This window comes from Rhinolophus sinicus, linkage group LG06, assembly GCF_036562045.2.
Source record: "Rhinolophus sinicus isolate RSC01 linkage group LG06, ASM3656204v1, whole genome shotgun sequence".
NCBI lineage: Eukaryota > Metazoa > Chordata > Mammalia > Chiroptera > Rhinolophidae > Rhinolophus > Rhinolophus sinicus.
The window spans coordinates 17,959,461-17,977,445 of record NC_133756.1 but is presented as its reverse complement, the minus strand read 5'-3'; the positions used below and the strand labels follow the sequence as shown (position 1 = coordinate 17,977,445).

The 17,985-nt window shown below is 41.1% G+C and overlaps 2 protein-coding genes across 2 annotated transcripts in view; both read right to left on the bottom strand.

Moving 5' to 3' along the window:
- Window positions 1-14,604, bottom strand: part of CYP4X1 (cytochrome P450 family 4 subfamily X member 1) — a 47,216-nt gene extending 32,612 nt beyond the window's left edge. Inside the window, 2 exon segments of the mRNA XM_019749371.2 lie at window positions 379-520; window positions 8,312-14,604. Of these exon segments, the coding sequence (XP_019604930.2) occupies window positions 379-520; window positions 8,312-8,485 (316 nt within the window). The 5' untranslated portion in view covers window positions 8,486-14,604.
- Window positions 14,605-17,743: 3,139 nt separating this feature from the next.
- The window catches only part of LOC141572094 (cytochrome P450 4B1-like), a 47,286-nt gene continuing 47,044 nt past the window's right edge, over window positions 17,744-17,985 (bottom strand). Inside the window, exon 14 of the mRNA XM_074334685.1 lies at window positions 17,744-17,789. Coding sequence (XP_074190786.1) covers window positions 17,754-17,789 — 36 coding nt within the window. The 3' untranslated portion in view covers window positions 17,744-17,753. The remainder of the gene's footprint in view (window positions 17,790-17,985) is intronic.

Sequence of the window (17,985 nt, the reverse complement as noted above, 5' to 3'; positions counted from 1 at the left end):
CATGCTGAACCAGCACTGGCAGAGCTACTTCTGAATGTCCCTGAAGACTTGCTCAAGAAACGGGCTGGGGTGGGGGCTATTACTGACACTGAAGTCACAAAACCAGAAGAGGCAAAGAAAGCCCCTGGTGATCGGATGGTGCCAGCGGGGTTTTAAGATACAGTGACCTCAAAGGGCCCATGGCGTCTGAACTAAGCAAGGACTGGGGGACATGGGAACGCCCTTCAGGATTGGTGGGAAACCTCTCCACACTTCCTCCAGTGTTTCTCAAAGACCTAATACTAATCTTTGCTTCAAAAGTCCTTTAGAATCCTGCTTCTGGGTTGTGCGTATCACTCCTAGGAGGGTGAGGTTCCTGAGATTCATCACATTTCTTACCTGTTCTGCTCAGAAATGTCTTTGCATAGTCCGGGTCATAGATATAGAAAAATGCCTGAAAGGGCCCAATCCAGAAAGGAAAGGCACATGGGTGTTTTTCGACAATCTCCTCAAGTTTCTCAAAATTCTCACCCTCAAGTAACTGCAGTGAAAAAAGTGAAGGAAATTACAGATGCCATCCAGTCTAGACAAATCCCCTCTTACAGACAGACACAAGCCAAGTTCAGGGCCTGGATAAGGTCACACAGGCAGAGGGGCCCGACCCTATTTCTGGCAGTGGGTGAACATGCTTTTCTTAGGATTTCTAAGCTTGAGGTATGATATTCTAAACAAGGTTAGTGTATTTATCTTCTCGGTATAAATATGTTATCTCCCCAACCAAGTCACTACCGAATGACATACACTGTGAGCTGTTTTCCCAACTGAGAAGGTAGAGAGAACCAAGTCACACACCCTGCCTCACCTGCTAACTCACACATTTAGATGAGGAATGGCGTCTCGAAGCTGAAAAGAATTTTTTTCCTATGTGGGAAGCTAACTGTTAGTGGGTTGAGCATGACCCACCGTGCAGCTCACCATTCCCTCTCCCTCTTCCTTTCTCTAATTATTGATAAGTGATTCTTTCTCATGCCTTAATAGTAAATGCTTCTTCATTCGAAAAACTGCCAACTCCATCTACAAAGAAAATCCAATTCTTTTCCCATACAACAGTAAAAGACTCATTTATGCAGGTGGATGGAGCCTGATGCAAACTCATATACAAAACTCTCAGCTACTAACACTTATAAATCAGAGTACAAATACTGCCATCAGAAAGGAACTTTTTGCCTGATAAGCAGATTGTTCAGGTAATATTTCCACCAAATGAGTGACAATAACATTAATTTATATCTGCTTTTTATAAAGTGTAGCGGTGGGGGATACTGTATGTATGTTTCTGGGTGTGCCTAGCTACACATTTGAGCATGACCATAGGGATCGTGACCTGCAAAACACCCTAAGACTGGCAAGAACTCCCTTGTATGACCAATCACACAGAATTTGCCATGTGATTGTATGTTCTTACCCTCAGGAGAGGTGGAAAACTTTGCCTCCTAATTTCCTCTGCTATGAGCTAGCATCTCTAATCCATGAAGTGCCTCCTGGATCATTTAGGGTCCCTAAAAAGCTGAGGGACTCTAAGCTTTGAAATTTAGTTCCTGAAAAGCTGCTGACTCTTTTTTGCTAATATTCCCACAATCAAGCCACTGATGACACAAGTGATGTTTACCAACAATGATCATATTTACTCATTTATTCATCTGCAAACAATAAACAAATGACTATTAAGTGCCTATTACATGTGCGAGGTGATAGAGATGCAGAAAAATATAAGACAGGCAAGTATTTGCCCTCATGGAAATTATAGGCTAGTATAAGGATTATTTCTTTAGGTTAGAAATTGTCATGGACACCCTCAGCCACAAGCATTTTGTTATACTTTTAGTAATTCCTGTCTACAGCACAAGGACAGAAAGCTATTGTGAATCATGTAATATATGAATTTATCTTGTTTCATCCACAGCAGCATTAAATACATTTGAAAATACATATTACACATATTCAGGACACAGTGTTCAGAAACAGTTGGAAATTGCTTAATCCCCAGAAAAACAGTAATAGCGTTTACCAAGCCCTACTATGTGTTGGATGCTTCCAAGTGCTTTCCATGTTTTATATTCTTTAATCTTTATGTCAGGAACCCTATGAAGCAAATACAATTGCAATCTCCATTTTACAGATGAGGAAATTGAGCCTTAGAGAGGTTAAATAATGTGTCTAAGGTCATACAGCTGCAACCAGTAGTAAGGATTCAAACCCAGGTTGAACTCAGGAGCCCAAGCACTTTACTACTTAGTTACGCAAACTTCCCTTGAATTACACACACACACACACACACACACACACACACACACACCTCTGCATATACACACATTAGGTCCCACACACTGGCTGGGGTTCACTGGCCTGCTGAATAACTGTCAATCTATTTGGTCCATTCTTTGTAGACAATAGATCTTTGAATGAATGAATTTATTTAACACCTAATATATGTGAGCATTCAACAAAATAGCTATTTAGCACCTATTATGAGCCAAGCACTGGGTTTATAGTAGTGAACAAAGAACTTTCTCTCACAGATCTCTCACAGATGCTAGTGGGGAGAAGGGAACTATATAGGAAAGGAGTGTACAATATGGTGTCAAAAAGTGATAAGTACTAAGATAATAAAAACAGAATTAGAGGATAGAGGGTACTGGAGGCCATGTTTTATGTTGATTTGTCAAGGGCAGGGAATTTTCTGAGAAGTGACATTTGTTCAAAGGCCTGAATAAAGTGCAGGCAGAGCATTCAACCAAAGAAGATCGTATCTAAAGCCCTGAGGGAGAAATCTGCTTGGCATGTTTGAGGAATAGCAAGAAGACCATATGACTGGAAAAAAGCAAGGAATGAAACTTGTTGTCTTGTAGGGAATTTCCCCTACACATACCTCTTCCTTCTGAAACCTTAAAACTATACCTAAAATGTGACAGTGTAAAATAGTTCCATCCTTTCCTTGTGATTGTCTGAGTGATGAGTCATCAAAAGTAAGATGAAGGGTGAAAAAGGCAAAGAGGCAAGGTTGGTAATATTAGTCATCTTGATATATCAGCCATCTCCAACCTCCAAAATTCTGATAGAGGCCTCTCTAAAATACAGAAAATAATTTAGTGACAGTCAAGAGGAATATGGACATTAAAACACTATGAATACAATGAACAATCTGAATGAAAATAAAACCATTCCATTTACAACAGTATCAAATAGGAGAAAACACTCAGAAACAAATTTAACAAAAGAGGTGTAAAACATATACTCTGAAAATTACAATATATTGTTGAAAGAAATTTTAAAAGACTTAAATACATGGAAAGACATCCATGTTCATAGATTGGAAGACTTGTTAAGATGGCAATACTTCATCTACAGATTCAATGCAATCCCTATCAAAATTATAGCTAGTTTTTTTCTGTCAATATTGACAAGCTGACACTAAAATTCATATGGAAACTGGAAGTATCTAGAATAGCCTAAATAGTCTTGAAAAAGAACAAAGTAGGAGAACTCATGCTTCCTGATTTCAAAACTTACCATAAAGCAACAGTAATTAAGTACGGTATTGATGTAAGAATAGACATATAGATCAATTAAATAGAAGTGACAATCCAGAGATAAACCTTCGTGTTTACTGTCAATTGATTTTTTTTTTTTTTTTTTACAAAGGTGCTGTGAGATCATAGGGGGAAAAAATGTGCATATATATATTGGTCTCTACCCCCAGTTCCTGGCACAGAGATCCTAAAATCCTCAAAATTTCCTAAGTGATAAGAGCAATAGAAGCATCTTTGTTCAAACAGTTGGTCTTTGACCCTGGTTCCTGATACAGGGTTTCTAAGTCCCTTGGAATTTTCTGGGTGATAGCACTGTCTTTTGTTCTAATGAGGTGATTCTTGGTGGGATCCTGGATGGAGGCTGGTCACCAGAGAGACGAGCCATAATGAGAAGCTTAGAGTTTTCAGCCCCACCTCCCATTCTTCAGAGAGGGGACAGGGGCTGAAAATGAAGTTAATGACTGATCATATTTACACGATGAAGCTTCTGTAAGAATCTGCAAAGTACAGGGATTGGAAACCTTGTGGGTTGATGAACACATGGAGGTGCTGGGAGAGTGGAGGGCGTGGACGCTGTGCCCCTTCACCACATACCTGGCCCTATGCATCTCTTCCATCTGGATGTTCATCTGTATTCTTTATCATATCCTTTTATAACAAACCAGTAATCAGCAAGTAAACTGTTTTCCTGAGTTCTGTGAGCTATTGTAGCAAATGAATCGAAACTGAGGAGGGGGTCATGGAAACCTCCAATGTATAGCTGATTCGTCAGAAGCACAGGTAACAACCTGGACTTGCGATTGGCATCTGAAGGGGGTTGGGGGTAGCTCTATGGATTGAGCTTTAATCTGTGGGATCTGATGCTATCTCCAGGTAGATAGTGTCAGAATTTAGTTAAATTCTGACACCAGCTGGTGTCACAGAATTGCTTAGTGTGGGGAAAACTGCCACATCTGGTGTGAGTGTGATTAGTAATGTGAGAGTAAAGGAGGTACACAGGAGGAGGACTAGGTTTTTCTTACTCAGGTGCCAGGATTCAATGGGGGAAAAGAATAGTCTTTTCAACAAATGATGCTGGGATAACTGGGTATCAACATGTAAATGAATAAAGTTGGACCCCTACCTTACACAATATACAAATAGTAACTCAAAATGGTTCAAAGATCTAAATGAAAAAGCTAAAACTATAAAACTCTTAGGAAAAAAACATAAGGATTCAATCTTGGATTTAGCAATGGTTTCTTAGATATCACAACAAAAGCACAAACAATAAAAGAAAATATAGATAAATTTGGCTTCCTTGTTATCTTAAGCCACTAGTTTTTACCATTTTTAAAAATGCATTATAAGGTAATTGATACAACATTAAATGGAGAATAAGACAGAACTCTTGGAAATTAAATTATATAGCCAAATTAAACAAAAATTTTTTTTAGTAGAAACTGTAGGAAGACAAAATGAAGAAGCAAAATCTGTTTTTTTTAATAGAGGCTCAATGCAGGAGGTTCATATCAAACCAATAGAAATTCTAAAAGGAGAGAAGAGAAAAATTGAGAGGATGATGGGGAGAAAGTATCAAAGAAATTTACTATTAGTGTACTGTCCCTAACTCTTCATCCTTACCACTTAAATGCCTACCATAACCAGATCTGCATTTATTAATTTAAGGGTTATCCCTGGCCACCAGCGCCTGCTTTGCTGTCTGCATACAGTCCAGAAGTGCTGGGAACTTAATGCCTACTAGGTTCAATGTTTCATCAATGACTCTCAGGAGTTAGTCTAATAATGCCCCAGTTCTTTTTACTCTGCAGGCAGAATAACTCTGAGTTACATGCACTGGCTACCAGACCCTGTGGGATTAAACTACAGGTATCCACAGTGGTAAACTGGCTGAGAACCAACTCTGTGTTGATTGCCTTCCCATCCCTATCTCACCTGCCTGATCCTCTATCAAAGTTTCCTGGCATCATCTCCAAAATAAAATACTTGCTCTTGAATCCTTGTCTCAGGGCCTATTCTGGGGAAACCTAAACTAAGATAAATATTGTACATAAAAATTTCTCAGAACTGATGAATATGTGTTTCTAGACCAAAAAGATTGCTGGCCAAGTGTCAGTCATAATAAATGGAGAAAAGAAAAGCCTAGGTGCCACACTTAAGTACATCATAATTAAATTTCAGAATACCAGAGGCAAATTGAAGACTTTAAAACTGTTAGAGGAAAAGAAAAGGGTCACATAATAAGGATTAAAATTAAGAAAGGTGGAAGAATTCTGGAAAGATGGCAGACTAGGAAGTATCAGTAATCTGTCTCCCCAGCTAGACAACTATTGCACTGGCATAATCTGTCTGATGTACCTATTTTGGAACTCTGGAATCTATTGAAGGATTGCAACTTCCAGTGGGAAGGCTTGGACTGTATACTTCAGTTAACTTTGGTCAATTTCAACTCTTCATACAGTAGCGGTTACTTATCCCTCACCCCCAGCCCCATGACTGGCACCTGCAGGCAGCTTGTGGGAGCAGGGTGGGGGGAGTACCTTGTCCTCCAAATATTAGGATTGGTGTTCTGATCACTGGTTCCTTCTGATCACAGAGGTGCAGACAAAGAGGCCAGTGGCCATTGTTGTTGCATGTCTCCCCACTGTTGTAAGCTCTCCTGTTCTCACTGGCTGAAGTGACTTCTAGGGAATTTAATGGGCTGGTTCCTTCTCCCCACCCCCGCCCCCCCCAGTTATTTTTTCTCTTTTTCCCTTTTGAGAGCGAGACATTAAAGATTAGGACATTCAATTGTATATACAAGGAAAATTACAAAGTGACCACACATGTCCAAGGAAAGGCATAGGTTCAGATCTGAGAAGACCTTAAGTTTACACCTCATGATGACTCTTGTTACAGAGGGAGCGTCCAACAATCAATCAATCAATCAGAAAACCTCCAGCAAATCCTGGGGAAGGGAGAGAATCTGATTTCCTGAGTTATCATATTATTAGACTGAAGTGTCCAACTTTCAACAAAAAATCACAAGGCATACAAAGAAACAAATAAATATGGCACATACAAAGGAGAAAAATAAAACCAACAGAAATTGCTCCTGAAAAAAGACTCAAAGGCAGCATTACTAGACAAAGACTTTAAAACAACTGTCTTATAGATGTTTAAAGAACTGAAGGAAAATGTTGAGAAAAAATTTTTTAATGATGTATGAATGGAATGTAAAAAACAGGAATACCAATAAAGAGATAGAAAACCTAAAAATAAACCAAAAAGAAATGCAATGAAAAACTCCACAGAGAGATTCAAAAGCAGAAACGATCATAGAGAAGAAAGAATCATGAACTTGAATATGGAACAATGGAAAGTACTGAGTCTGAGAAATAGAAAGATAATGACTGAAGAAAAGTGAACAGAGCTAAGGGACCTATAAGATACCACCAAGCAGCCCAACACACAATCCCAGAAGGAGAAGAGGGAAAGAAAGGGGTTGAGAGAATATATGAAGGAATAATGGCTGAAAACTTCCCAAATTTGATGAAAGGTATGAATATAAACATCTAAGAAACTCAGTGAATTCTGAGTAAGATGAACTCAGAGAGACCCACACTAAGACACATTATAATCAAACTTTTGAAAGACAAAGACAAAACGAGAACCTTAAAAGGAGCAAGAGAGAAGTGACTTTTTATATACAAGGGATCCTAAATAAGATTACCAGTAGATGTCTCATCAGAAACTTTGGAAGACAGAAGACAGGTGCTATATATTCTAAGTGCTAAACACACACACACACACACACACACACACACACACACACACACACACACACACCACAGCAACCACGACTGTCAACCAAGAGTCCTATATCCAACAAAACTGTCCTTCAAAATTGAGGGAGAAATTAAGACATTCCCAGGTAGACAAAACTGAGGGAGCTTACTACCACTGGATCTGCCCTGCAAGAAATGCTCAAAGGAGTTCTGCACAGTGAAATGAAAGGGCACTGGAGAATAACTCAAAGCCATATGAAGAAATAAAGATCCCAATAAAGGGAAATACACCAGCAATTATAAAAAGTAGCATTATTGTAACAGTTCTGTAACTCACTTTTTGTTCTCTACATGATTTTAGAGAATAATGCATTTAAAAGAATTATTAGTTTATGTTTTTAATAAAACAAGGAATCAGGGGTGGGAGTGGATTTAGAGAACTGGAGAGACCCAATATTTCTCTACCTTACAAATTTTAATCAGTATTTTTTGAGTGATTGGCTGGGGCTGCTCCTTACTTCACAAGAATCTTAGGAAAAGAAAAGTTAATTTTCTCTGGTTGGACGGGACTAATGTTGGCAACTATTGTGTCCAATTTTTTACATTTTCAGCAATTAATATTAAGATAATACTTTTTTTTTTTTTTTTTTTTTTTTTAGCAATCCATGTGTAAGGCATTTTAAAATGCAGCACATAAATGCAAGACATTGGTGTAGCAGAGAACAGACCTGAGTTACAGCAAGCTTTCTTTTTCCGGATTCAGTCTCTGGAAATAGCCCCCTCCCAACCCCCAAAGCTTTCTTTCCCTGTAGGGCTGCGAGGGAGCAAATCTAGAGTATTGAAAAGATGCGGAGAGCCACAAGCTGGGCCAGAGTGGTCTGTGTATGATAGAGAGATGGGAGGAAGGGAAGGAAACAGCCGCCTCTCTGCCCGCCTGGTTTCCAGCACTCTCCTTCGCCCCTCCCTTCCATCTACCTTCTGGTGCCCGGTGAACAAGGATGCAGCGGGCCCGGGAAAGGCACGCAGATCTCTCAGCAGCCTCTGCCTCCTCAAGTAGAGCTTGATGGCCAGTAGCAGCCCCAGGGCCAGGCAGAACACAAACGCCAGGTGAAAGGGCCGCGCCCAGTGCGTCTCCAGCCAGGACTCCATCGCTCTGCGCTGAGGATTGCCGGCGGTCTCTGAGAGGCCGAGCTTTCTGAAGACGGCACTTGGGGTGAAGCGCCCAGCCCACTGCGTGTCTGTGCCCTCCAGGAAGCTTCCTGCTTCCCCCCGGAAGGAGGAAGAGCGGTGGGAAAGGCAGCTCAGGCTTGGCCAGAGGAGGCAGGCGTGAGCTCCCCCTGGACTTCTAACCCTTTACCGATGGATGCAAATCTTCATTCAGGAGGACTTCTTATACCCTCCTGGAGTGTCGTATTTCAAGCATGACAGTTTTCAATCACAGGGGTTTGAATTTCAGTTTTGAAATTCTGCCAAGGTTGAGGTCATCGTTTTTCTTCATTGCCATAGATAAATAATAAACTGCTAGGCAAAAAGACCTTCTTTCCCTGTTCTGAAATTCTACCGAAACCCAGAGGGGTCTGTGGGCTGGTGGGTGGACGTGCATGATCATTATATTTATACAGTGTGGCCTGTCCAGTGGTATGCTGATAAATATTTTACAACTGGTGCTCACTCTGATTTCTAGTGTTTGCCAATGTCCACCATGTCCTATTTCAAGCTGCCAACAGAGGACCCTAAGTCCTGAATTAGGGGAAGAGATACTAAGCAGTGTATCATTGTATAGTAGCTCCACCATACAGATAACAATCAGGGCCTGCCATATAATTTGCAGATCCCGGTGCAAAATTAAAATGTGGGGCTCTTTGTTAAAAATGTACTAATGATTTCAAGATGATGACAGCAGAGCATTAAACCAAGCACACGCCTTTCTGGGTGCAAGGCTGGGTGTGACTGCTCAGGTCCCACGCCCATGAAGCCAGCCCTGGACAAAAGAGACATAAATAATCTCAAGAGCATAGATAATAGAAAATGCAGTAAAATCATTAGAAAGTAATGAGTTTTTTTATTACCTATCAGGTGGTGAAGTAGGATCCAAGAGACCCGCCTTCTCAAATTGCTGTCCCCAACTCCCAGCCTCTTTTATAGGCATTGTCCACAATACATGTATTCATTCATTCATTGATGCTAAGATAGGCATGTGTAAGGTGTTGGGTTTACAGCCGTGAACAATAAACCCAATCTCTGTTACAACTTCCTGTTCTCCTACCTGTCACAGCCCCCCACTCCTCAAGACCCCACCCCAGTCCCTGGAGCCAGATTTTATTTGTCAGGTTAATGGTTAAGACTGACTCCAGTGATGATCATTTCATCTGGACCGAGTACTGGCCCCCGAATATTCCATTTTGTGCCACACATTCTTTCAGCTCCCTCTTCCCCAAACCTTCCCAACTCCTACCTACCTTCATCCCTCATTTATAATAGAAGTTGTCATTTGACAGTGTCTCAGAATCTTCTGGTTTATACAGTTCCTTCTGGGAACCTCATGGCATTTTGGTTTTTCAGATTCTTCCTCTGTGCCCTGCTCCTTACCCAAATCGTGATGGGTGTATGCTGGCCCTCATCTAACTGCATGGTGGTGATCTGCTGAAGACCTCAGATATCCTGGCTAGGCTCAGTTTTGTGAGATCTGGTTTGGTCTGATCCTTGGGTCTTTTGTGCTGAGTGACAAATAACAGGATGTAGTTGGTGAACTTCTAGTTAGTTCTCTCAGCAGAGGGAGGGCCTGAGGACTCCTTAGCTGACCCAGTCCCACTCAGGCTATAGCTGGAGGTGTTAATCTCTCGAGACCTGGCCAGTCCATCACTGCATTCCATGTCCTTCCTTGGAAAACAAAGGAACTTCGGGACTTCTTGCACTATACCCAGGAGCCTAAGAGAGGCTGGAGGGTGCTAGCTCAGGCCTCACTGCTTCCCTGACATTTTCACTCAGATTCCTCCCCAGATGGAAGCAAGGCAAAAGCCCCTGTGCTCACAGCTTTTCCCTCAATCTATCCAAATCCTCAATCCCAGGATTTCAGCCTAGAGAGTAAAAGGCAGATATTCTCCTGACCATTGGCTTTCTGACCTCTGCCAATTCTTGCCTGAGTCCATCAGGCTGAAAGAGGAGGACTTTTCCACAAGCCCCATTTCATGTAGTAGAAACTTTCCTTGTCATATTGCCTGTGTTCCCTCTGTCTCTGACTGAGAGTGAAGCTCTACAACCTACTCCAACAGGGCACACTGCTGGGAGATATAGGAATTTAGAAAATTATTTATTCTGGCCAAAGACTGGCTTTCAATACTTAAAGCAGCTCAATAATCCAAAAGCAGAGCAGCGATCCCTTCCTTCTCTTGTCATTCCTGTGCAAATGTCCACTGAATTGAATTTCCTTGGCTATAGTACAGGGGATAGGGGATTGTGAGAAAGCCGCAGCACCACAGATAATGGTAGACCCAGGTAAGGAGTTCAGCCTTTACGTAAGGCCATAGGGATCCACTGAAGGGATTTAGGAAGGAAAGTGACATGGTTATATGGTAAATCACTCTGACAGCTATTTGGAAGACAATAATAGCAGATAAAATACCAAGTACTATTTTGTAGTTATTTACATCTAGTAAGTTGTTTAATTCTCATAGTGAATATTTGAGGTAGGTATTACCATTATCCTTGTTTTACATATATGGAAACTGAGACACAGAAAGATTAGACAATTTGCCTATCAGAGGGTAAGACAGGACATCAGACAGGACATGAGAGGGTAAGAAGTAGGATCAACCTTTGAATCCAGGAAGTCTGGGGGAATCCAGGTCCCAGGATCTTAACATTTATGGAAACATTTATCTATAAGGGGTGTAAGATTGAAATTAGGAGAGCGGTTTTCATACTGTTGCAATATTTAGATAAGATATGGTTTTGGCCTGAACAGAGAGAGCAGGGGGCCATGGGACAGAGAGTTTGGGTAGTGATCACCTAGTGCTGCTGTTAATTAACACAGTAGTTGTAATTTTGGAGGAGGAACATGTTAGAAGCATAAGAGGCAGGATAGGGGAAGGAAATGGACAGTTTTGTCTCTGATGCCAGCCAGATAACCTCAATTTTCTTAGAGGATTCTGAGGCATATTTTGCCCTGACAGTGGCTGGGAGGAGTGAGTGCCTGAGCAGAGTGGGGATTTGGAACAACTTCTACAGTTAATGCTGAGGGTGTTTGCGAGCCAGTGAAATATTGAGAAGCCAGTAAAATTTACATGTAGAGACAAGGGCACATGGTTCCATCATTTTCTTCCTCAACAGCCTGGGGGTAAGAGAATGGAAATGTTCAGGAAGGAGGCACGGAGCCAGTCCTCACCCTCACTGCTACCTCTTGTACACCAGCCAGTACTGGGCAATGCCAGGAAAAAAGAAGGACCAAGGGTAAGATTTTCCTTGGGACAGTTCACAGTCTGGTGGAGGGGACAGATAGATAAGCAAAGAGATACAATACAATGGATAAATGCCACCATTGGAAGGATCCATATGGATTAACTAGCCCTTGTTCTGTCTTACGAATAAGGAAATTAAATCCAAAAAAGAAAAGCAACTTGCACTAAGCCCCATCTCTCCAGACAGAGAATTACAAGGTCCTTTCTCCTTTCCTCCTTGTCACCTGTGTGCCACACCCATTGTGCTGTTCTCCCTAGTTCCTTTGGATGACACAACCAGTGAATCAGGGAAATCTGTGATTGTGACTAATTGTGTTGCTCCTCCATCAGAGGAAACAAAGCAAGCAGAGAAGTCTGAGAGAAAGCAGGAGCACCACGTGTTATGGAATCCAAGCAGAGCATGTTGAGTCGCTTGAAATGAAAGGTGAATGTCCAGTGCTCCTGAGACAACAAGGATCAAGTTTAAAATGTGTTTATTGGAATTAGTGTCAAGGAAGTCAGTTGTAACCATAGGAAGAGCTGTTGAAATGATAGATATAGAAGCCAAAATAAGGTGGGCTGAGAAGTGAACATGATGGTAATTAATTGAGACTGTGGAGAAAGTATTAACAACTCTGAAATGTTTGACTATGAAGAAGAAGAGTTAGGATGCTATCCTGATGGGCATTTGAGAGTAGGAGGAAGTTCAGGACTCTCTTCTCCACCCTTCCTCCCTCCTCCCATTTCTCACAGAGTGAAAGAGGTTGAGGATCTGTAATGCAAAAACTGAGCTTGAAGAAGGAAAGGTTGGGGCACATGTAGAGTTTCACATTTTGGAGTATTTTTATGTCATAACAGAGAATAGAATAAAATGAAAATCCTATTGAAAATCTCCAGATAATAGAGTTTTGAATTATATTAACTCAATTTTACAACTTCAAGACCTAGTCTCTCTTTTCTTTTTTAAATTAAATGTACCAACTCGAAATAGTTGAAGTTAAGAGTATGTTTCCACATTACGACTGTTCATAATTCCTTAAGTGACTTAAACTCCTGAAGCTTAGAGCAGAGTTACCTACTCCAACTAAAGTGAATTCTGGACCCTATTCAAAATTAGAAAAATATATCCAAGTCCCTATAGTTTGTAAAACAGGACCCAAACTCCTTTATGGACGACAAAAGAGCTTATTTTTCCATATGTAAATACCACATAACTTTATTAATAAAATGGTATCCATTTGATAAACTGAAACCCTACAAAACAAATATGGATTCTTAAAACTTTAAAGAAAAACTTGACAAAGCATGAAGTCAAGGAAATGCTTTGTCTTTACAAGCTTATTTAAAATTTAAAAATAAAATGAAGATATTCTTTTCTGTGATTTGACATTAGCAAAATTATAAATAAGTATTACTACTTCTATTTTTTTCAATTGCTTTAGCTTCCACATTTAATAGTACTAGCTCTATTAGCTATGTATCCCATTGTGTTACTTAAATAATTTTTAATTTTTAATATGGAGAAAGGCATTCTACTATAGAGACAAAGATGATAATTGTCAAAATAAAATTAGTGAAGAACTTATTTTACAAAGCTTGCCTATATATTATATTTGTGATGATCTCAGCAGATTTTCAGAAGTATTAGTTTTTTCCATTTTATTTTTACTGATTTTATTCAAAGAATTAATTGAATTGGTAATAGTTCTGATGGGTCGCTTACTTTTCTTGTTTGCAACCTTTATATTTTTTTGTAATAGATTTTCATCCACTTGAAATAGCTGGGGTGGAGGAAGAACTGCAAATATATCAGCATCTGTAGTTTGGTTCTTGAAATGTTATAATTGCTAAGTAATCTCTGTCAATTGCATAAGAAAAATGATGTTTTATAACACGTATGCTTCCAAATCTGAGAGATTTTTAGGCAAATCAATCTGGATATGTTCAGCCAGTGAGAAAACTGGCCTTTCTGCCTTGGCTGCCCTTCATTAAACATTCCCCAGGACAAGAAATCATTGAGCCGAAACTAAATGAGAACAGGGAAGAGGGAAATGTGGATTAATGTCTACAAAAATTATCCTGCTCTGTCCCGGATCTACTTACAAATCAAACTGCTGGCCAGCTTCCTGCAATATGCGGCCTCTATGGACAGAACATAGCTCCTAATTCATGTGGGTTTTAAGCAAGTGGCAACCTCTCTAAGCCCCGTTTTCTCCAATTGTAAAAAATGGGAATGACAATAGCACCTACCATCATCAGTTACTGTGAGAATTAAATGAGGTAATGAGTGAATGCCAAACACTGAGCATTGTGCTGGAGCGGTGAGCCCAGACATGTCTCAATATTGTAATTATCAGAGAAACAAGGGCCCTAGCAGGGAGACACAGGGAAGGGAAGTAAGGGGTATGTCATTAATCCATTTAGTCATTAAACAAATGTACATTAAACAGATAATATGTATACTAAACAAATACGTATGTCCATCAATAAACAAATATGCAAAGAGCTAGAGACACTGTCATGCAGCTTACTATCTACCACATATTTCCCACCTAGTAAATGCTTATTAAGTGAATGATTAACCATGGTTCAAAAGCTCTTCTTAAATGTTTTAATCCCTGTATTTTCAAAAACTCTGAAGGAACCAGCTACAATAGGCCACCGTTGAGAAAATGGTGGGGTGGCCTTTCCTCTAGAAAGAAAGTGAAAGCAGGAAATTATTTTATGTGTTCCTAAAGAACTAAAAGACATAGCCAAAAGCTTTTTAACAGAAAGAAGGATGTTCACATGTGCAGAAATGAGTTAAGTAACAAGATTAAGTAAAGGACTTTAATTACTTTTTGCTCAAATAAAATGACTTACTTTGGAGAGAGATCGACTTTGAGACTCTTTGTAATTAAAAACAAAATCCATACCTGGAACACAAGGAAGTGAAAATAATAAGAGCTGACAGAAATGTCACTTTCAGAAATATTCCCTCGCTTGATCCTCCCAACCACTCCGTGAAATGTAGGGCAACATAAGATTCATTTCACAGGTTAGGACGCAGAGAGCCCCCAGGGTGAGCAAATGTGAAAGTGAGACGAAATCCGGGTCCCTGGTTTTGGCTTCAGCTCTTTTTTATATTATTTTTATTTTTTTAATTACAGTTTATTGGGGTGACAATTGTTAGTAAAGTTACATAGATTTCAGGTGTACAATTCTTCATAGCTGTTACAAAGGGACCTGCTTGTGTAGTATAATAATTAATAAACAGAAACCTCATTGAAAATGAAGTTGGGAGGCCAGAAGGGGGAGCTCTCACGTCCTACATGGACAACAGAGCCCAACAGAAAGAACTCTTTTCATAAATAATAGCTCTCCCAACTTCCTCTTTTTCTCTATAAAAGAGGTTCCTCTCCTTTGTTTCTTGGGACTTCACCCTTGCACTGCATGTCCAAAATTGCAATTATTTGTTGTTCCTCAATAAACCCGTTTTGCTTGTGAAATATCTGGCTTTCTATTTGTTTAAGGTCAACAGTATTGTTTCACACTTGTGCCAGCCCTTTGTGGCCAGAATTTTCTCAGAACTGGTTGGAGGGCATGCATGAGCTGCCAAGAAAGGAGGATGTAGGGAAGGAGAGAGTGGAGTCAGCCAGTCTAAAATGGGCTGAGCTGAGAAATCAGAAAAAATTCAATGTCTGGGATAGGGGCTAAATTACTTAAGTCAGAGAGACCCACCTGAGGATCTACAAAGGATACTAATATCTGTGCCCGTATGAAAAAGTCACCTTCAGGATGTGGATCGAGACCAATGCAGAAAGTTAGGGCATAGTGATGAAGATAGTATCAAATCTCACCGATTCCAGAGTGGAATAGGCACCCAACCTCCATGTTTCAAAGGCTCTTCATTATCCTATAGTTTGAAAGTAAGGGTAGAAGCCCTAAGTCAATTCTCTTTATTTTGGGGCTCAGAAAACCTTTGCCCTCAATCCACCCCATCTCAGTATGGATGCTTCCGGTATGTGCTTGGTATTTGTAAAGAATCTTAGGCTCTTCACGAGGTCCCACATAGACTTCATAATGAGCCTAGTGGTACCCTGTGAAGTTAACTGACACTATAGTCCCTGAAGGGTTACTGGTGACTTCTCTGAAGTGTTGACAGGTCCTTTCTCTTCCTGTCCTGCCTAACAAACTGCTGCCTCTACCTTTGAGACATATTTCACATCTGACGCCTTCTCTCAAGTCATGCTGCTGCCATGGTTATAGGTCAGACCTTCTTCGAGCCGGTCCCTCTGCCACCAGGAAATCTTTCACTCAATGGCCTGTGGGATGCCAATACCTTGCTACAAAACCATCATGGGTTTTAAATAGATATTGCCTATAAAAAGTCCTCTTTCTCATTATGGAATGCAAGGCCCGTCAGAAGTTACATGCTGTCATGCAGGGTCTCAGGTCCCGCTCCCCGCACAAGAATGCAGGATATGGTGAGGCCAAAAAGGAACAGCAACGGAGCCATAGATAGGGGAGTCATACCGCTATATTCTCACTGGTGGCTGGGTTGGAGACACAGGAAGCTGGAGCCACATGATCTGCAAACTGGCGTCTGCTTCTCTGCCAACCAACCAACAACACTCCTAGCATAGCCACAGCAGTTATATTAGTGTCTAATGGCTAACTGGTTACAGCTGATAGCCAACTAGTCACAGCTGATGGCCATCTACTACCTGAGCCAGCACCTTTCCACGTGCGGTCAAGAGCCTGGAAACTGCTCTCTGGGACTCCATGCCACACACACCTACTGTTTCTCCCATCTTTGCTTTCCACCGCTCACCCATTTTTTACCCTTCACTTGCACTGAACTCCTCACCATTCCCTCAAGTACTATGTCTTCATGTCTTTGTCTTGGAATTTTCTTCCTTCCTTAGATCAAGCCTTGGCAAGGAGAAAGAATCGGATCAGAGCTCGGCTCCTCAGAAACAGTTCCAAATCCCCAATCATCACTGATTGATCCAGACTATCTCCTGTGGCCTTCCTACCCTTAACTACCACTCCAAGTCCTGGACCTAAAGAGAAAGGTTTTATTGCTTTGTCTTTCCCTTGATTACAGTTCCAAAAGGAGCAGGAGCTACAAGAGCTTCGGAAAAGGAATTCCCGTGTGCCTGTCCTCACTGACCGTGGGGAAGCAAGGTCAGCCTCATGGTTCATGAGCCTGACTACATGAAGGTGATCCTGGGAAGATCAGGTGAGAGCGAAACCTGCATTGTGGCTGGAGCAGCACTTCCCTCTTTGATACATGCCCTTCGGTTGTGAAATTCTAAAGAGCCTGTTGTTCTGCCATCATTACTTTAACCCTCTACCCAGCACCTTCCCTATTAACAAAGAAGCCTAAGGCCCACATATTTGCTTAAACTGAATGCTGAAAAAGCTCTGGGGAGCCAAATTTCTCCTTTCCTTTCTGTTCCATTCCATTCTTTTCCTTCCCTTCCCTTTTTCTTCCTTCTTTCCTTCCTTCCTTTTTCCCCCTTCTCCCTCTCTTTAAACCAGATTGAGATGATCTGTTATGTAAATTGCCTCAGATCTGAAAGACATTTGCTATCTACACTGACTTGGCTTTCGCACCTCTCATTGTTGCCTATTTCTGGGTCGTGGGAAAACTAAACCCCCAGAAATTACAGGAAAACCATACGCTTCAGTCTTATTCTCTGGCACTCAGAATAGAGCCTCCGTTTCTAGCTGATTCAACGTCCTAGTTGTAGAACACCTGGTGGGTGTTCTGCTGCTGGGACACTGAGTCTGCCTTTGTGAGCCCACAGTGACTATCAGGACAGAGAGACTTGGGAATGAGAGGTGAGTGAGAGGTCGCTTGAGACAAACTGCCAGCTGACAATCATCAGGAAGGAATGGTACCCCATGGTCTGCACCATAGCTGTCTCCTGGGGACTCCCTGCCTTGTTTGCTCCCCTCCAGTTTCTTGTAATGCCTTCCTTACCTTTCAGACCCTAAGTTTCGTGGTTTCTACTGACAAGGAGAAAATTCTGAGATGTCCTCAATTGATTGCAGCAGGCCAGAGGGTGAAAAGCAGAGAGAGAGAGGTTAATCAGTTAACAACTGCAGGGAAAAACCAACAAAGACTGCTTACATTCCTGAGTGTATGTTGAAACTTTGAATTAACCTCCAAGGGGCTACTTCCGCAATTATCTTAAAGAGAATAACTGGGCACCACTGATCCCT